Below are 22,564 nucleotides of genomic sequence, written 5' to 3'. Positions count from 1 at the left end.
TAATACGACAGCAACCCAACGACACATATAATTCAAAACACTAAGAGTCAACATATAGATTTTTTTTATAGCTAGAAGCCTGTAAAGAAAGAATAAAACAAAACTGCAACATGAATATATAATATAGAGTCGGAGAGATTTTAGACAAGTGTTTGGTTGCAAAATTTCACATGCTCTTTATTGATTTCGATATGTGAAATTATATAGACAGTGTAATATAAATCAGTGTAAAAAAACACTTCTTTGTAAAGTAACGGTAAAATAAATAATGATTATGGATGACGGACGTCAAGTGGCATATAAAATGAATAATCAGAACAAAAACATCAAATGTAAATATAATATGAAAATTAACCCTGCTTTGTACTATAGACCGACACACAGAAACGGATTTCTAACGTGTAATTCGTTTGTTTTAAAAGAGGGATGAAATACCGTATACCAGAGACGGGGACTATTTTAATAGTTTGTTGTAATTCCATGGTTTGCTAACCCGAATAATTCAGTCCCTCCCCGTAATCGATCTTTCCTACTTGTAATCTTAGATCAGCGGAATATAACGACTGAATTATTCGGATTAATTGTTTGCATGTTTCACAATTTTGACGAACACAATAGTAAAGCTAACTGAATTATTATCTCGTACAGATACTGGTCCATTATAAATAAGAAGATGCGATATGAGTGCTATCGAGACAACTATCCAACAAAGTCACAGTCTGCAACACCGTCGCACTGCCTTTACGGGAAAATATAACGTTACGTCCCGAAACGTCTTTTAAAATTGTTGGCGCAATTAGTGAGGCTTACGGAAGGGATAGAGTAAACAATATTATATTACTGGATTTTTCTCAAAAACGAGTATGGTGACAAATATTTTTCAAAACGTTATGACGTTCCATTTTTTTCAAAGAATAACATATCTTACTTTGGTCAAATCGACACCGTTAGAAATATTTAAAAAAATCTAAAATGTGCATTTCAAATGTACATTTCTTGCCGTTTTTTGGGATAACCGTGACGTTTTTGGCTTTATTTGAGCAAGAATAAATTCTTTAAATGGTAAAGTTAGATTTTTCTAACCATCTTGAACTATGTTGCTTCAATTTGAGCCCCATTATATAAGTATATGTTGATTAAAAAATCATATTTATTTTTTTTAAATAAAAAACGTTTGTTTCTTCAAAATTGCAAAAATGTCCAATTTTCAGCAGTATTTTTTGCAAAAACAAAATCGACAACAAATATTTTTTTTGGCAAAATTTTATTCTCTGTCAATTGAAGAATGAAATATCTTTACGGGAAAAAATTCTCACCGCCAAAAATAAACTGTTGGATATGCCCTTAACAGTATAACACAAAGTGTGATTATTTAAGGGATGAGTTCTATAGTTACTTTAATTACAAAAAAGGATAATACGCTTTAGATTACAATAGACTGTCCAATGTTGTCATTAACTTCATTATCTCTTTTTATAGCAAATGAGATCATACATCATGCAAAACAAACCCTACATTCGTGTTATCAACCTCATAAGATACGTAAATAACTGCTACTAGTATCTAGAAGACGTATTCGTCATAGACTAAATCCTCACTAATGTCAAATACCTTGAAAAACATTGCAACCTAACTCCACAAAGCTACCTTCCGTAACAGCTTTAATTTCTATCTATATGATCTAATACTTCCCTTACAAACATTTCTACACCGTACATGTAACATGTATACTGTGGATTCATTTTTTTTCGTTGGATACCAATTTTCGTGGGTTTGGTGGAAAATCAAATATCCACGAAAAATGCAAATTTAAAGCAATCCACGAAAATTGATTCCCACAAAAAAATTAAAGAATCTACAGTATGCCATCAATATTACTATCGCCTACAGCAATATTAAGCTAACACCTACGCATCTGTACATACAGAATGCCTATAATATACAGGAAAAAAAAGAGCGACGAATCATTCTGCATAAGATGATAAGCTTAGTGCTCATCTACGGCTACTAACCCATCCTTGGTGGGATCAAACTTTAAGACTGGTCGGCTCGGAGTCAGAAGAATGTGTCGGGGTAGATTGGAATGTCTTCCCTGGGATTATTGTCTTTGATAATAATCACGTAAAAAATCAATCTCAACTTGTTTGTTTAGTACAAATATTCAAATAACATCATCATGTTCTCGTCCTGAATATGCATTTAATTGCCACTGAACGTTCATCAGACAATCAGTCATCAATCAACCTATGACTTGATCGAGTTTTAGCATTTAATGATGCGTAAACCTTGCCAATGATTCATAAGGAGCATATTTCTAAATGCCTTTACATTTATTAAATGTTTACCTTCTGATTTTATTCTACTACCTCAAATTAGCCAAACGTGAGATGATGTATAAAACTTTCATCTCTTTTTACATAGCTTAAATATATTTTAATTCACTACGAAATTTTAGAATATAGTTATCCCGTAATATTATTATGTACCTTAGCTAAGTCATCAGAACAAGAAAGTTGCGAACGCAAATTATAGATCTAACATAGTTTGGCTGATGTTTAGAAGACTTGTATATACAAAATGTATTGTCAACCTTGTATCTCCATCACTGCTGGTGATCCGATGGATAAATCTGTTGTAGAGTTGTCACTGGTTCAGACGTACTTATTTATAAAGATATATTTTAAAATTTCGTATTGAATTAAAATATATATAAGCTATGTAAAAAGAGATATAAGTTATTTCAGGTATTATATTACTGATAATGAAATATACAAATATTGATTTCCTTTATTATTATGCAATTATATCTAAAATAACGTTTTAAATACTGTCATTTAAATTGATTCTTTAAGTATACTAAACCGATGACAACTTATGGAACACCATTGGTGAAAAACGTTTTTATTTGTAACCACGATTCGTTTGATGATATTTTAAATGGTAATATTACGGTTACACGGATAATTATCGATCGAAATATTTTATCGATATCGAGGAATCTTTTCAACAAAAGAAATGTGTTTTCATCAGAAAATTTAGATTTTTCTATCCAATAAATATTTGCTTAAAATTCAGTACACCTTACATACATCAAGTAAATAAATATAAGAAGATATGGTATGAGTGCCATAAAGACAACTCTCCTTCCAAGTAACAATTGGTACAAGTATACCATTATATGTCAAATTACGGTCTTCAACACGAACCATTGGCTCACATCGAAATCAAGGTGTAAAGGGCCCCAATAATAACTAGTGTAAAACCATTCAAACGGAGGGAAAACAATGGTGTATCGAGAACGAGATTTTCTTAAACTTTTGCGTTAATTCTTAAATTTATATTATAAATTGTTTTGAAAATTTGCCGCTCTACTACTGTTAAAATGCCCCACCAATCGTGTACATGCATGTTTGGCCTTTTTTAACATTTGATGGTTCGAGCGTCACTGATGAGTCTTTTGTATACGAAACGTGCGTCTGACGTAAATACATTTAATCCTGGTTCCTATGACGAGTAAATGTAAAACATTCTGAGTAGTCTGAATTGGAGCTACAAATGTATGTATAGAATACATTGGTATCCCAATACTACTACTTAGATATAGATTTGTGGAATTAAAATTTTGTCCGATTACACTCTTTTAGTTCTTTTCATTTCCTGACTAAATCGATAAACACCAACAATCATGTAAGCGAGCTTACGCATTCATACAAAAAGGCTTTAAAATTTGGAAAACAGACGATGGACGCAAATTATTTAATCAGTTAAAACAGACCTTTTTGTCTTTGTGTGATTGAGAACGGTGAAATTATCATGCAATACAAAACAAATGATATAAAAACACAGGGGAATATGTCACCTATGAGGCTCCTTAGATTTGTTATTTAGATTAGTTTTAGCAATCCAAGAGACCGATAAATATTTATGTAATCATAATGGGAAGAGTAAAAGGGATTTTTTTCGAACATAAACAGTTTATTTTAAGGCACCTTAAAGGAAAACAGAAACAACTACTCGCTCTGCTTCTGAGAAAGGGTTTAATACAACACTGGGAAAATACTAAGATTCTGGGTGAGGATGATCATGACGCGTTGCGAAGTATTTTTGATCTTGTAGAGCACCGTGATAATGAATCACAGTTTGTCAAAATTCTCAGAAGTATCAGTGATGAAACTGCAGATCTGGTTGAAGGTAAATATAAGTATACTTCAGTCTTTATTGGTTTACAATTTTTTTGTATATGTTTTCTCGAACTACAAATAAAAATACAAGAACATATTTTTACTCATCATATGCCCAAACGGTCTTGGTTTCAAAGTAGTGAAGCACATTTATATTGTATGTGTTACACTTACATGGACAAAACCTGATGTTGTAGTATTCAAATGTTACAGAGTTTGTGTTTCACATGTTTCATTATCACACAATTATATGTATGACCACCTATCTTTCAACTAACAATTACGTTATTGTATATTGCTATAGACAACAATAATGCAAATTTAACATGTATTAGCAAAAATACCATTAAAAAAACATCTCTTTCCAAAATGAATCTTTTGTATTCAAAGAACATTAAATAACTCTATTTTCCAAAGAGTTTTAGTTTTGATTAACTGTTTAGATGCCCTTCCGTTGGAGGACTTGAGTTGTTTTTATTTGATTCAGAATTCCCACAGAACCTTTTTAAAGACAAAGTAAAAAAAACAACATTAGCAATATCAGAAGAAAATAGCGGATGAAAACTGATTTTGATAGCAAGCTAAACGTCCCCAGTGTATGAAAATTGTCAATAGTTTTGTCATATTGAAATAATTGAGTTGGCAACACAAACAGACATAATTGGTTTAGTAAATAAACTCATCATAGATATCAGGAATAAATTTTGTATATACGGCAGACGCACGTTTCGTCTATAAAAGACTCATCAGTGACGCTCGAATCCAAGAAAGTTAAAAAAGGCCAAATAAAGTACGAAGTTGAAGAGCATTGATGACCAAAATTCCTAAAAGTTTTGCCAAATCCAGCTAAGGTAATCTATGCCTGAGGAAGAAAAGCCTTAGTATTTCAAAAATTCTAAAGGAGCCAGATACTGTTGTAAATTTTTTGTTAACATACATCACAGACATACAACTGTAGTACCTACAAATATATCTGACATCGACGCCTACAAAACAGTTCTTGATGTTGATAACAAATCAGACTAAAACACCAAGAAAGTTGACAATATATAACATATATATTGTCAACTGTCTTCGTAAATCGTCTATTTGAAGCCTTGTTTCTGTTTTAAAGTATTTTGAAGCCTTGTTTCTGTTGTAAATTATTTTGAAGCTTTCTTCCTATTTATACATACATTTGTATATTGTCAGTCAATAATAAAAATCTGTTACGTCATACATAGCAATTTGTATATTGATAGTCAATAATAAAATACTTGACGTCATACATACCAATTACGGCTGAACCGCCACAGAGTTCGAGAAAACAAAATAGCAATTGCATTTAGTCGCTATGTTATATATGGATAATTATATTGACACTTGAACTTGGACTATTACACAAACTCCCAATACTTGTCAGGTAAAATATCGTTTGTCAACCTCCCGTTTCCTAGCAGTTTCATACTCTCTCCTATGTCTTCTAGTATTTACATATATCAGTTTATAAGTTGTTCTGGTTCATGTTCATTCTTTGTTGACTTTATCATCAGGTGTACTCCTGCCACCTTACTGCTCTGATAGAATTATAAAGATGAATATTGAGATCCGCTTTTCATCTGTTATACGGTAATCGTCATTAATCGGTTGACTGATACACTGTGTCAGTGTATCAACTTACTAAGTACATACTTTCGAGGTCTTACAGCTTTAGATATCAGTCTGTTCGTTTGGTCTGTAATTTTATCTTGTTTTAGGTTTGTGATATTTTGACTAAGTGTAGATTTGCATAGTAATTGATGCATAACTAGCAAATGGCGTACCAATATAGTTTTTTTGGGAGTTCATGCGTTTCACTCAGTTTTTATGTTTCTAGTTCTCTCTATGCGCTTTGAACGACGGTAGGGTACTATCGATTAGATGTATATGATTGTAACATAGATCAGGAAGATAATTATAGTTGCAAAAGTCTGTAGACACTTCAGCTATGAGACATCTGAAGGAATTTAGTATTTATAATTTGGTTTGAAAATAAAGCAACATGCTGTTCAAATCTTTTTAGTACACATTCATATTTTTTTTCTTTGAATTTTAGAAGAGCTTAAAGTTCTTAATATGTAGTTCTAGTGCAATTATTGTGTAACTTTTTATAATTGGCTAAAAGTTACCGTCAAATCTATAGCTGACCAGGCGTAACTAAGGATGGAACCGCCATTTCATATTGATTCAATCAACAAATTTTCCATTGATTAGACCAAAAAATGTTTGATTATTACAATATTATCGAAAATAAAACAACACCTACCTCAAATTCGCCGTTTTGATGTAATTGTATTCGAATTTGAATCGTAGAGGTAACGTAATGACCTCCAGTTTGTAGGTTTTCATTTGTATGACGTCATTTTGAGCCATGACGTCTTTGCGCCAAAATCATTCATGAAGTTTTGCGGAATATTTTTTGTACAATGTATGTCAAATTTATACATTTTTGCCAGCTCTATCGTATTAATTCTTTTTGTAATGCATTATACGTGAAATAGCAGTACCGTAGTTGAAGAGTTGCGACCGTCAATTTTAATTTGACGGTCGCAAATCTACGTTTTACTTTCTACCCGCCGCCAGTAAAACTGTATTTGCGACCGTCAAATCGACAATTGACGGTGGCAACTCTTCAACTACAGTACTGTTATTCCTTAAATGTCCTTGGTGTGAAATAAAGAGAACATTATTTTTTTATTTTGGAGATGTAAATCAGGAAAAGCGCTTCGGTTACAAAACGTTTAAATATATTTTATTTCGATGATTTGCAGAACCTCCGGGAGCCAAATTTGTGATACCTTTACTTAAAACAAGGAATGCTAAAATAGGAGATAATGTGGTCCTGGAGTGTGAACTCGAAAAAAAGTATACTACAAAATGGTTGAAAAACAAGCAAGAACTGAAAGATGACAAGAATATCTCAATCACTCACTTAAACGGTACTCATACACTTACCATCTTAAATTTTAAAAGAAGTGATATAGCAGACTACAGCTGTATATGTGGAACAGCAGAAACTCGATGTGAACTCAAGATTGAAGGTAAGGGAAAGAACCAACTGACCTCTTAACGTAAAATAAAAACACTCATCATTTTCCTTTTTTAATTTTATTATATGACTATTTGAATACCGTATGATATCATAAATAAGCGAACAACACGCATTTCCTGGAATCCTTTAAAAATACATTTTAGACCAAAGATTTGAAACATAAGAGAGGAATGATTTGCTGAAAACCTGACGACGGTATGCACCTTACATCGTTTTGTTTGTTCAAAATTTTGTTGGGAAGGTTCGGGCGTTACATTTGCCACATTACAAAACCAGTACCATCTCATTTTCAAATGGTAACTTTAATGCGTATGGCATTTAGAAGAAAATTGTAACTCTTGACGTTGATGTGCGCAACATTAAAGTTTACTTATGCCATACTTACATAGTTTGATTTCCTTAAATATGTTATATGTACACGAGTAAATGTGCCACGCATGATAATCGTGCGAAAATCATGCGTAAATCATGCCTATTGTTCGCACGGAAAACGCCCAAGTAGAGCTACATCCGATAATCGTGCGTAAATTTACGCACGATTCACGCATGTAATGGCCTTCGTGAGTATATCATGTGTGGCACTTTTGCCTGTGTATGATTAAATGTTTTACCAATAAGAGGGATTTTTGGTGAGAAATATTTATATGAACATTTTTAGTCAACAGCTGCTGACTATTTGAAGTACAAGTTAACTATTTCCTGTAAAATAAAATAAGTTTCGAAGTTTATAATATTCCATGAATGAACTCATCATATATACCAGGCTTCAAATGTTGTTCGCCAGATGCGCATTTTGACTACGAAAGACTCATTTGATACGCTGGATCCAAACAGTTTTAAAAGCCAAACACAAATCGAAAGAAGTTGAAGAGCACAATTCCTTAAGGTTTTACAAAATAGAACAATATATTCCTGAGGTGTAAAACAAATGATAAATGATGTCAAAATCTAGAATGCCACTCAATAAAATTGACATCGAAGTCTAGATAACACAATATCCGAATGTATTGCCAGTTTCTTATTAAACACTGACTACTGGGATAGGGATAATCATGGGTACTAAATGTCCTACAAAAGAGTAAAAGACCTAGTGGAAGTAATAAATTTAAGAGTACCAATTTTAATATTTCTATTTGTATATCCTCAGATTAAAAATAAACCAGATGTAAAATTTGATCTGTAATTAATATTATCATACTGAAGACAAAGAGTTTTGTTTAAAACCTCTATCAAAGGTAACGAATCTGGAATATATGCATATATATAATATATATATATATATATATATAATATACAAGTCTAAATTGAAAACTACATTCAAACCTATGATTGCGTTGGATAAAAACCATAATTTTTATACGTGTGCATGCAAAACAAATTTCGTGTTGTATAAGGGTCTAAATACAGCACAAACAACATTTTCCAAAAGACCAAATATATATACAACACGTCTAAACACTGTAAATTTGCTTTCGCAAAGTTTTTGTTTTTCCCTCGCCGAGATTCGAACCCATGCTACTGAGATATCTTGACATATATATTGTTTGTTGGAAACAGTTTTAACGAAGTGTGTTTTTTTTTTCCTAGTGCCTGTGAGTCACTAAATTTGCAAATTGCATTAAGTTTACTTCAAATTAATTGAATAGTCCAACAATTGGCTCATATGCAGTGTATATAAAGTGCGAATCCAGCTAGTTCATTTTCACTGTCATATGCGGGTATGTCTATTGTAGAATAAAGGATCATGGGAAAACTGTATTTGTTTACGTTTTGAAAATACCAAATTAATTGATTTGAAGGAAAGATTTTACATATTTTTATTGTGATATGTCTTTTTTATGTACAAACATAGCATTAAAGTTCAAATAAGTGTTATAAAAGTAACATAATATAGCATATCGATTTTTGAAAGCGATCCATTTTAACTATAGATGCGATGAATTATCACTGTTAGTGCAGTCATTTCTGATGTGGAATTTTCGAAGATGCGAGGAATTTTTATTGTAGAATTATGTGATAAATGCACTTGAAACAAATGAAAAAACTTAGTTGATGACTTTAGAATTTATGATAAATGTATTTTCAAATTGAAATACAAACTCTTCATTCATTCTTTATCAAATATATAGCTTTTCAAACTTGTAACAAAAACGCTTCTCAAAATGTCATATTGTATTCTTCAAATTACGTTTTTCCTTGATTTAAAAAAAAAATTAAAAGATATTTCTGTATTTTTTTGAAGTCAAAAATTGATATTGCGGAGTTTAAGTGCAGTCTGTGTAAAATAGAGACGAGTACATTTGAGGACGTTATCTTCCACGCAATAAATACACTTGCGAACAGAGAAATATGCATCTTGAAACGCAATGGTGACAGAAAAGCTTATAAAAGATTAACTTTCCCCAGTTGTACCCTCAACTGCTTCAATTTCCATATTCTGAAAAAGACAGTTTTGGTAGAACAAATGTTCTTGACTCGATTGTTGCTTGCATGATTTGAACTGTATAAGGTGAAACGGTATGTGACATAAATTATCCACAGTCATTAAAACATGAAATGTAAGGTGTGGGCAAACTTTTTTGTTTGCATTGGTACGTGAAGTAGAGCACCCTTGATACAAAAAAAAAATATCCGTAATGAACAGCTCGATACCAGAAGAGGATTTAGGGGGACAGGGGGTTGCCCCCTTTTTGGGAAAACATTTGGTTACTTTTATATGGAATCACTGGAGCGGGCCCCCTCTTAGGTAGTCATTGGACCCCTACTTATAAAAATTTCTAGATCCGCGAGTGGATACTACCACAGAGGTCAAACAATGCACATTTGGGTAATTGTACACAACATGCATGCTACAATTCATGTTTGATGATCTTAGACCCTTTGGACCTCTATGTGGGCTATTTCGGTAACTTGGTAAAAATCCCCAAACTGGATACAATGTTAGATTCAGCATGTCAAAGAACCCCAAATATCCATAAGGTCTTTTGTCTATAAAAATGCATGCATGGGATACATTTGTTATTGAAGGCATGACTGTAACAATAGGATGAAGATAAAAAAATATCTTATTCTGGGGTCTCATTGGGAGGGTCTGATCCCTAATCCCGCTTTCTGCTTTATCAGATTCCCGTATCCCGCTTATACTATGCAGTTCTCATTTTTTTTAATTTTCCGTGTCCCGCTATACTTTATTTCTCGTTTTCACGACACAATCATTTGACTATCACGTGTCACGCTTACAAAAAAATCGGCATTCCGCGTCACGCTTATACCCCAACGCGACCAACTATTCTACTCTTTTCTGACTCATATTAAGCCCATTATAAATATATTAAAAAAGTGTGTTTTTATCCCTTTTTATCCCGTCTCGTTTCGGATTGAGCCACAGATAGATAAGATGTCATATGTGACAATGAGACAACTCTCAAAACGAGTCACAATTTATAAAAGTATACCTTTATACGTCAAAATACGGTCTTCAACATGGAGTCTTGGCTCACACCGAACAGCAAGTTATAAAGGGCCCCAGTGTAAAACCTTTTAAACGGGAAAACCAACGATTCAATCTTTATCAAAATGTTCGTAATTAGTGGTGAAGTGTCATGGAAATGGATAAAAAAAAATCAAGGATATGGAAATGGATAAAAAAAAACCAGGATAAAGATCCCTATACGATTCATAAGAAATTTTAAAAATGGAATACATTTGAAATAAATATGTACATGTTATTTCTATTGAATTTATTTAGAGTGTTTTAAAACCAAACTTGTAACCCGTAAGTTAAATTTTATCAAATCCGTCTCTTACTTCATCTATTGTTTGAGCAAGTCGGCTAAATTTAGGCTTTATAGCTAATTTCTTAATGCATGTAAAGCAAAACTTTGGTTGACTTGATTGCTTAGTTTGTATAATTGTTTATACAAACTTTGTAAATAAGATTGACATCTTTAAACAATATGTATCGGCATAGTTTAACCTGTATTTATATAATTATTATATTTGAATTAAATTGGGTGTTATCATAATGATTGTACAAAAAAAAAAAAAAGCAAGCACGCTAACTAAAGTCTTGCTTTACATGCTTAAAAATTATTCCACAGTAAACATAACTCGCATAAAGAAAGCATCATGGTGGAATTCAGTTCAATATGAAGAAACTGAATGACAAAACCTATTCTACGTTACACAACTTTAATAATTGTGTTGAAATGAATATTTTTTCTGCAACAACATCTTACCTTTTAGTTATAAAACACCTGCACGATCTGTTCGTGAAATGTCCTAAATATTCACCTATTTTGGTATATACTTCACAGCTATTTGGATTTAGGCGCGAAAAAAAACCCGTTCGCATCTCTTACTTTGTTTTATTAGTATTATGTGTTTCTTAACGTATACTTTTTAACTAATTTTCTTCATTTTCTTCAAAAATATAAAAAAAAGTCGTCTGTTCATTTATCATTGTACATCAAAAATTTCTGGCATATACAGTGAAAATGATATTTTAGGATCCGCACTTTACATACACTGATATGGGTATCGCTTTGATGAGTTTTATATCAGCAATTAAAATGGAATTATAAAACAAAAACCATAGTAAAACTGTCCCCACTATTTTATGTTAAGGGCATACGATACAGTTACAGGGGAGGTAATGACGTTGATAACGTAAAATGTTATTTTCGCGACTTCAAACTATGACATATCGGGAAAAGATGCATTTTTTGACTGATTTTTATCATTCCAACAGATTTAATTTGAAAACGAGTGCATGGACCCCTATTTTTTAAAACGACATTTTGTTTCATTTTGCGGGGAGATTATGTGGACTAAATTTTATTTAACTGTAAATAGTGCATTTTTTTAAATTTTGATAAGTATACAGCAAAAAATTACGTTTTTTTCTCAATTCAAGACCATTTGATAAATATCTGTTATTTCTGAATCAAAAATGCATAAATTTTTAGGATACTTATAAAATAAAAAAAATATAAATTAATTAACAAAAAACAATTTGTTTATCTTTTAAAACAAAATAGTTATCTTTCTTTCGAAAGGGAAAATACGGACACAAATCCGAATTTTGAGCAAATATACAAAATTTCGACCTCAACTCAAAAAGTAGCACATGAAGGTATATTTTTATTACATATTTGATTTAATCAGGCAACATATAGCCTATATGGAAATTTTCCTCAAACTGTAAATACGGGATCAAAACTGTATCGTATGCCCTTAATGCTACCGCCGTAAGCAACATATAATTAAGTATTATCCATTACCGTCCGTCCTTCCTTCCTTTCGACAGTTGTTTGGCCCTTTTGTCCGTTTGTACGTCTTTCCGTCCGATTATTTTTTTTCCGCACTCTATCCGAAGTTTTTATAAAACTCATACAAAATGGTGAATACTACAAATTTCAGATTAAGTTTTAATTTGGGCATTGAGTTACATACTGTTCTAGAGTTGTGCTCCTTTCATTAGAAATTGCACATTTTTCAGTTACCGCACTTTCATTTGACTCATTTTAATTTTGTGAAACTCTTACATAATTCTTAGAACCACAAAACGAAGATCGAATTTATGCAGCGAATCACTTTAATACAGTTCTAGGGTTATTATTTTTTTAAATGAATAATTGCAAAACTTGATAAGGGGCAGTCGTGTCCTCAGACACATTCTTTTTTTATTGTAAAAATATGAATAGAAACTTAGGTTGGTTAAAAAAATGATCTCTGTATGTCTTCCCACAGAAACATAATCAGGGAATGTTTAAACTCTTGGAAGTTCAGAACATATATATATTGAAAATATACCGCACAGCCCTATAGTTTGACTTTTGAATAAAATAGTAGTGCATATCAACTGTGTATGGTCGTAGTGAGAACGTGATGAGCGTGGAAAGATCTTGATAAGCGTAGTGAGGTCGCAGAATAAGCGCAGTTAGAACGTGATATAATCGTAGCGGGATCGTTGTAGAAGCGTAATGAGGACGTAGTATCATCGTGAAAGCAACGAAATTTTACATTTTCATGCCGCTCGTACCGCGACCTCACCACGATCTGAATTTATTTTAGATCGCGGTGAGCGTGGTGCGATCGTGGTTTAGTGGGACTGGGGCTTTACGACCGGATTTAAGTTGTCACTAGAAGAACGACTGGACTAAAAAAACATGATAGTTTGTAGGGTTTATGTTGTTTATGGTTTTAGTTCAATCACATTTTTATTGACCCATTTAAATCTCTTTTGAAAAGTGTTTTCTTAACTACGTACAAGCAACAAATCAAAGTATTGAATCATCATTAAGAGAAAACTATACTATATATTTTACATTCAGAACAAATTAGGTTTGTGAAAGGTTTAGAAGACAATACATGTTTGAATGGCGACACGGTGATTTTGCAGTGTAAGCTGAATGTGCCTTTTAATATGGAACCAATTTGGACAAAAGATGGACAAAACATACCAGAAAGCAATACATACTTCAAGAAGGAAAATACGCCTTTAAAAAAGAAACTCACTCTTTTGAATGTTCGGAAAAATGATGCTGGTATTTATAAGTGTGTCTGTGATACTGCATCTACAGAAGCAACCATAAATATATCAGGTAAATGAACACAACCAACACTTACAGTAAAAAAAAATATTCTAAAATGGAAAGACTCGACCATATTTAAGATCAAAGTATGGTAAATGGGCTATGTCATGTATGTACCAGCGTTTGGTAATATTTTACATTTTCTGTAAGCTCGCTGATCTAGAACTGAAGATTGAAGACATAATGTGTATCTTATTGTTTATAAAATATTACTAAATAAATTCTTTTAAGATAGAACATTTGCATAGAAAGCACATACAATCAATAGAACTGTAAGCATCAAATAAATTAATGCAGTTAAAGAACCGAATCATAATATATTTCCAGCAGGCAGAGGAAAAGTTTCCATTGCTCCGTTTTTTCTAAACCATCTCTCCCCAATTTTCCGTGTTGCAGGTTTTGAGCTTTAGTATCCAAGTTTCAGTTTTAGGTGAAAACAAACGAGATAAAGATTTATGTTCCTTCTTTACAAATATTGAGCTTTTTCGACATTCATTCTATTATCATTAATCAAAGTTAAAGTATTTTTATAGCCTTTCTAACAAGAATCATCGTAGCAAATGTGTACTAGGTAGAATTATTACAAAATCTGTAAAATAGTCAATGTATTGTTCCACATTGAAACAAGAAGCTTGCAGACTGTTGGGATCGGCTCATCCCATTGTCTGATTAATCTTAAATTAAACTTATCTTAAGGTGGTATGGGAATCTAAAATAAAAATGATAGAATTTGTTCATACTTTGCCAAAACGTAGTATCTGTTGATATATGTTGAAAAATATAATAAAATGAAAGGTCACCGCGCATTTTCTCAAAATGCCAAATTTTGTATGGATTATACAGGAAAAAAAAACATTTTGTGATTAGAAACTTAACAAAATGATAGAATAGTTAAATACTTAAGGAAAAGATAGCTTTCAGACAATGCTTTGATAATTTCAAAAGAAAAGATAGGGTCACCGTACGTTTTTTCCGGCTAAAATACAAAATAGGAAAAATCCATGTAGAATCCTCAGAAAATGCACTATTTTAGAGTTACCTCCCCTTAAAATGCCAATTTAAATTGTTTTTAAAACAACCAAAAATAATCAACATTAGCAAAAATATTAATATTAATAAGTTATATTCTTATCAATTGGTTCATTTAAATGAAAATTCACATTGAATATCTGCATTCCTGCATCAAATTTTGCTAACTTGATAGAAAATCTGGACCTTTGGTTCTCTGTTTTTTTACAATCCAAGATGGAGTTTTGTCTTCGAATTGTGAAGGTTACAACTGTCAGTATCAATTCTAGGGTAGAAATGAATCAATTTGTTCAGGGTAGAAATGTCAGAATAGGGTGGACCATTTTTAAATCAAATAGATAAGATCTGGGTTTTTTTTAGAACAATATATTTTCATAGGTAGTCAATGACAGTTCAATAATTTTTTCATATAATAATTGTAAATAAAGTGACTAAATATTAAAATAACGATCTTCAATGAACATGTACGTTAGGGGCCTGGGTTTCGAAAGTATCATAAGATATGTCATACGATATATCTTAGAACATATTTTATTATCATCTTATGACTATCATATGATATGTCATAGGATGTAAATCAAAGCTGTCTTAAGAGAGTCATAGCTATGATGCTCTTTTGACTGTCATAAGTGAACATTATTTCTATTATTTTAAATAATGTTTAAAAAGTATAAAATATAAGAATGAAAATGAAAAGTATGAACATATTAGTTATAACTATTCTTAATATTTACGAATATTTTTTTTTTCATTATAATAAACCTGAAATTTTATACAAACAGTAATTGAAATATGAGTTGATAGTTTGTTTGAATTTAGTTTGTAATATATGTTTAATCTTGAACTTCGCTTTCGTGTATCATCATACATGCACATGAGTACAAAATGCCTGTGCACATACGTAAATATAGTACTATTAAATATACTAGGAACGAAATAATATGTATATATTGTACAAAACCATAAGTTAGAAAAAAATTCCAAGTTGTATGTTGCAGGCGATTCAAATTTTAATTCACGTAGTAATATAATCTTTACTATTTAGCTAACCGAGAAACACAACAAATATTTTTATTACAATTAATATGAAATTATACCAAAAAAGTCATGAAAAGTAATTAAAATTTTAGTTGACAATCATAAGACCATCATAAGTCATGTCGCGAGGGGTCTTAAGTTTACTACAAAAGTTATGACAAATCGTAACATAGGACACTTTCGAAAACATATCTGACGACTATGACATGTCCTAAGACCATCATAAGACATGTCTTAGTCATGAGATACTTTCGAAAACCAGGCCCCAGTTGTCTATGTTTATAATAATTCTGTTATCAAAATTTTTCTTATTTCTGAAAAAAAATAAAAAATACTCAGCATTAGCAAGTAAAAACATTTTCGTAATTGTCGTCAAAATGTAAATATTCACCGGTCGAGGAACACTTTAGGGTGTTTAATATATATTTAAAGTACACATGGCCATATCATATTCACGGAGGTTTTTTTAATGGTTTTATATAACGTTTTACAGTCTTATATATAATAATGATACTTAATGTTTAGATTTTAATATGTGAACTTTTAGGTGTAAGACCACCAATTACTCCCTCCAATTTAGAACGTATGTGAAACTTTAAGTATGTCTACTCGAACAAAAAATAGTACATTTGATGTCATGGTTTACCTAAACTAACCAACAAATTTTCAAAAATGACACATTTGGTGAAAGGGAGATATATTTAGACCATTTTGAACCAAAATTCACTTGTCTGTGAGTTTGCATTAAAACTTCAGGATTTAATGCGCTACATAGTTAACTGTACACTAATTTAAGATTTTAAGATCAGAAAGTTCAAATTTAAGATTTTCTAGATCAGAAAGTTCTAATAAGACTTTAAACATTGGTTGAAAATTGGCATGTAGAAAGGTGGTACATGTACATTTCAGGATATACCTGGTTTAAACTTAAGGTAAAATATTTAAAAAGCTGTTAAAATTGAAAAATTTGATTGAACAGATAGGGATTTTAAGTGGTGGTCTGACACCTTTTATACGCCAATAACACCAGTTTATAATGACGGTCCTAGGATACCAGTAATATCTTTTAGGCATAAAAGAATCTAGGCTAAGTCCCTGAGATAATCCCCCCCCCGAAAATAATTATTTCATTGTTTGTTTTTTTAGCTCTCACGACAAAAAACACTCTGATCTGAGACTGGAGACGATACAAATTTGATATGTCTGATACATGTTGTTAAAGTGTATGTTCAATTTCCCGAAACAAGGAAATTATTGTTTTTATAAAAATTGTACAGGTTACTGACTCGGAACGTGCAAGTAACAATAAATTACTCGGTTACAAATGTGAACGAGTGCAGAAAACATATTCCTGACCAGGGAAAATTGTGCAACGTCATAACATAAGTATTCACATACAAAATCAGTTTATGACGGATTTTAAATCGTTTTCAAATATGATAACAACTGAAACAGTTCTTGATTGATCTTTTAGTTAAATTTAAGTTTCTAAGGAGACTTAAGTGTTAATACCTGCCAACTTTCAGAATCTGTATTAATTTTATTTGGTACTTTTCAAAATATGTTGATAATGAAACAAAAATAAAGTAACTGCGAACAACTATACCAAATCATGATTGATTAAATAAATGATGTGAAACCCTACTTTCAGAACACCTTACAAAATCATAGTAGCCAGTTTTTCTTAATGAAGGAAGCTAGAAAACCTAAAGTGAATAAAAACCGTCGACAGTAAAACTTTCCAGCGAATCATAAGCAAAGCATAGTAATTTTTCTTTCTCAAGTTGAGCATGCTAAGATGCAATGTAAGGAATTATAGAAAATTAGATTTGAGTTAACAATATTAGGAAATTTTCGTCTTTAATTTAAGTTGTTTTGGTAGAGACATGAGTAAGTATACTATTTTTGGAAGATAAAAAATAAGTTTAAAGCACCAATGGCACATAGCACGCTTGATATTACGCGTTTCTTGTATTTCACGTTATATTTTCATGTATCTTCTTCCAACTCAGAACTATCAGCTCTTTGATTATAAGGTCACTTCGGGTCTAAAACGATATATTTATAAATTCCGATTAAAAAATTATATAGTTTCTGGATACATTATCTTTAAAAAGTGCAAAATTTGCTACTTTCGGTTTACTCATGATCTCTTTTCATTGTATTATGTCATCCAACATTTTGCAAAATAAACCATGGCTTTATCATGTACCATATTAAATTAATAATCAATTACTAACCGTAAATAAATACATTTTAGGGGCAACATTCTTATATAAAACTAACATATTGCACTAGTTTTTTTTTATATGTATCTTTAAAAGTTTCAGAAGAGATGCAGGACAAACAATTGTTAAAATTTACAACAGGACATTGACCTTTGACCTGTATTCTTTTTTGCACAAAAATGGCAACAAAAAAACTAAAGAGTACAGAATTGAAAAAACACACAGACCCTGATGGAAAGGACAATTAAGAAAAAAGAATTATGTTGATATCTTGTTTGGTTAAGAACAAGTATAACAGTGTTATGGAAGATAATGCTGGCATTGAAAAGTGTTTGGTTAAAGAAAAAAAGAAAATAAGTTTATTCATTTACAATGATTATGCTGATATCGATATGTCTTTCGATTGTTACTAGTGTTGGCGTACACCTATATTTTATATGTTCCCATAAAAATATAAATTTAATATTTTATTGTGTATTTACTTTATAATTGTTTACAATTTTTTCTTCAGCTGTAAAAGAATCAGTGAGTTTACAATATTAATAACTACTCTTATGAAATTTAATCTTAATCTTAATTGTTTATTACCATTAATAATCTGAATATAATAATTTATTAATTTATAACATAAAAAAAATACTTTGTGTTTTAAAATATTTAAGATACTAATATTTAAATATTGTTATGAATAGGTATTGTATCTATTGTGTATCATATAATCAGGTTCGTTTGATAAAGTAATGTAAATATTACCGTCAAAATGAAACGCTTATAGTTTATTAGAAAATGGTACAACTTGGAAATGTGGATGATGTTATCATAAAGGGTATAGATGGTAAAAATAGAAAGTTTGATAAAAGGATGCTGTTGTGTGTTTAATACCTGTTTTTTTTTACGGCAAGCAAAGAAGTGGCGAGATAATGATATGTTTTCGATTCCAGAAATAAATAATAATGTAAATATAAGATTGTAAAATATGTTGTTTTCACTGATAAAAAAAATCACAAAAGAAAGGAGTATGCCTCTATAAAAGAAAAGGTGAATTTCAGCTAACAAATCAATATTAACTTTTAACTCCTTATTAGCATATTAAGATATTTTAAACTTTAATGCATTTTGGGCAAGAAAAAAAGACTAAATGTCATACATACTTTGGTGAGTTTTTTAATTTTACGAACATACATTTTATTGGGTTTTTTTCTACAATATACATGATATACCAATGCCGTATTTGCTATGTTTAACTTACATGTCTCACTTTTGAATTATCCTGTAAAAATTACTCTTTCTGCATGAAAAGTTATTGTTGGTATTAACATTTACGTTACCAATGTTTCTGCACCAAAGTGCAATTAGACAATAAATGAATTTAAATAAGTAAGTTAGATTGGGTACAAAACAATTTTTATCTTACAGTATGAATAATTATAAGTTTCATTTAAACAAGCCAGGGTCGTCTAAAATACCTACTTCAATTTGTTATATTACATATTCAATAAACTTATATCAATTGGGTTTCTGAATTTGGTTAGGATACAATTATTCCTAATATAGGATAACTCGATATACATATGTAGGACTCTAAAGTGCGATGGGGACGCTAAAGAACGATGGTCACGCTAAAGTGCGATGGTCTACGCTAAAGTACGATGCCTACACACGCTAAAGTACGATGGTCCGCGAAAGTATAGACGTAAAAACGTAGTTGGATTATGGCGTTAGCAGTCGTTTATACAAACCAAAAATTAATGTATATGCCGGAAGATAGATTAGAAATATTTGATTAACAACTTTTAAACCGGAATGTCCATGACTTAATTTCAAACCAGACCGAGCTTTGTCGGCTGACACAAATGTGTTTACTTTCGAGTGCTGGAAGAACGACTTGTGTCCTGCAGTTGACCAAATTTCTATATAGATACAAAATAGTATACGCAAGGGTATCCTGTATCCTGCTTCTGTTGGAAACGAACAGATACATTGAAATCATTGTTTACGTTGCAGTCTACTTAGGGGTCCCATTAAAGTAATGTCGATTTTATTGAAAATTAACATCGGGAAAATAAAGGTATTTGTAATTTACAGTGACGACTGTAAGGGGAAAATCACATTAGTGATACGGCAAGATAAACCAATTATTCAAATATTTTTTTAGCAATTAGTACGTGGTTGGTCTTCTAAATTTAGAAACAATTACTAAAGGCTATCGGGAAATTATAACTAAGCCTATCACGTATGTTATACCTTAGCATATATATATATATACTAGCTATTGCAAAAAAAAAATATTTTTCAAAATCCATGTACTTTAACGTTTGAATCCCCTAAACCTAAACTATTGGTCAATTGCATTTTATCGTGATACACCATCGTACATTAGCAAATAAAATACCATCGCACTTTAGCGTGAGAAACCATCGTACTTTATCGTAGACCATCGCACTTTAGCGTGACCATCGCACTTTAGCGTGAGACACCATCATACTTTAGCGTAGACCATCGCACTTTAGCGTGACCATCGCACTTTAGAGTTCCATCGCACTTTAGAGTCCTACACATATACTTTCGATATCTTAAAAAAAATCAAATTCCTTGACGTGTTTACAATCTATGATACGTATCTCTAGTAAACCTCAAAAGAAAGTTAATTATATTTCGGTTTTAACCGGAAAAGACGAAGATGTTTTTTTTTTTCTTTTCTTATCAATATTTAAAGAAACAACACTGCACACTATGTTTTCGTCATTGTTGAAAATCTCGGAAATTACTATATATGTCTATAAGATTATTAAAATCTATTTTAAGCAACACCTGAAACTATCTGTTCCTCATTTAGTCACATAATGTAAACTCACAATTTCATTATTGAAAAACACCATTTTTAAAAGAAGCAGCAGAAGGTCTCAGTAAAAAGCAGAGAAGCAGTGTGTTTTGGTTTATTCCTATTTGTCTGAAATAAACCTGATAATAGTAGCGTACGTTACTACCAATTAAATATGACAGAAGCAAGCCAAACAAACTTAAATAATTGTCTTGCTATAAATTTGTTTCACATTATGCCAGGTTTTAAAGTGATCAACCAGTACATCATTACACGTGTATTTTGGCAAAATACCGAACATCTGAAATTTCTATTTAAACTTCAATTTTGAAATAGATTTCCAATACCGATAATGGTAAGGTTATACACATAATATGTAACAAGACTGCAAAGTAAATATTAAATGTGTTTCTTATCGTTAGTTTATTTTGATATTGGCACAATTGGAATACTTCAAACTACAATCTATGACAAACGTGAAGATATTAATTTTCCAATCGTTAACTTCCCAAATTCTCAGCATTACCAAACACTTTGCTTTATCGTATATTGTTTATATGTCTCAAATAATACATTACGCTCGTTCGTGCATATTCAAGCTACATGTATCAAATCAAAAATATCTAAAAGTTTTTTTTTCACGGGTTTTTCAATAGATTTATACCGAATACAATATATATTGTTTAAACATAAACGGTCTAAGATTTACACGGAACAAAAAGAACGATTTGTTATTGTTATTTTTTTTTTCATTTTTTTAACAAGCTCATATCATTTAACCCTTTTTCTGACGTGAACATTTTCCTACTCATCCTTTTAGTCATATCTAAAATCAAGTTTAATATATGTTAACTTTTAGATTATATATATATAATCAGTCGTATATTCCATTGCTTCAAAATATTAAACCCCTTACCTTATTCTTATATAGATGCAGATCGCGATTTGAAGTTTGGGTGTACATAAAGATAAAGGCAACAGTCGTTAACCGCTGTTCAAAATTCATAAATTGATAGAGAAAAAACAAATCCGGGTTACAAACTAAAACTGAGGTAAACGTATCAAATATAAGAGAACTACGACACAACAGAGACACAACACCGAAATGTAAGAAACACAGAAACGAACTATAATGTAACAATGGCCATTTCCTGACTTGGTACAGTGCATTTTATAAAAACAAAATGGTGGGTTGAACCTGGTTTTGTGGCATGCCAAATCTTCCGCTTTAAAAAATTATAACATTAAAATGACAACATTACACGTTAGGGCTACAATAAATATATGGGAGAAAATAAAGGATAGAGAAACAAACAAATAATAGCCATGAAAAGGTAACAGGTTAAAAAATATTTGTATACGCCAGACGCGCGCTATGTCCACACAAACCTATGCTCGGATGAAAAAAATTGAAAGCATAACAACTACAAAGTTGAAGATCGTCGGGGACCAGATTGTGAGGCGACGGTAATCCGCCTGGGAAAAACACATTATTATCAAGAATAATACATAGTTTTCAAACAGTAAATTTTATAAAATGAATATATAATAGATACACATGAGTATACTAAGTGGTGACAAGCTATAGAATAAAAACAAAT

General features: G+C 31.2%; 1 protein-coding gene across 1 annotated transcript in view; it reads left to right on the top strand.

Annotated features, from left to right (window-relative positions):
- The first annotated feature begins 3,935 nt into the window (after window positions 1–3,935).
- Window positions 3,936–22,564, top strand: part of LOC139483153 (golgin subfamily A member 6-like protein 7) — a 40,196-nt gene continuing 21,567 nt past the window's right edge. Inside the window, exons 1-4 of the mRNA XM_071267187.1 lie at window positions 3,936–4,191; window positions 6,971–7,240; window positions 13,587–13,856; window positions 18,654–18,667. Coding sequence (XP_071123288.1) covers window positions 3,936–4,191; window positions 6,971–7,240; window positions 13,587–13,856; window positions 18,654–18,667 — 810 coding nt within the window. The remainder of the gene's footprint in view (window positions 4,192–6,970; window positions 7,241–13,586; window positions 13,857–18,653; window positions 18,668–22,564) is intronic.

Source organism: Mytilus edulis, chromosome 7 (assembly GCF_963676685.1).
Source record: "Mytilus edulis chromosome 7, xbMytEdul2.2, whole genome shotgun sequence".
Lineage (NCBI taxonomy): Eukaryota > Metazoa > Mollusca > Bivalvia > Mytilida > Mytilidae > Mytilus > Mytilus edulis.
Note: the sequence above shows the minus strand (reverse complement) of the source record. Positions and strands in the feature narration are given on the sequence as shown.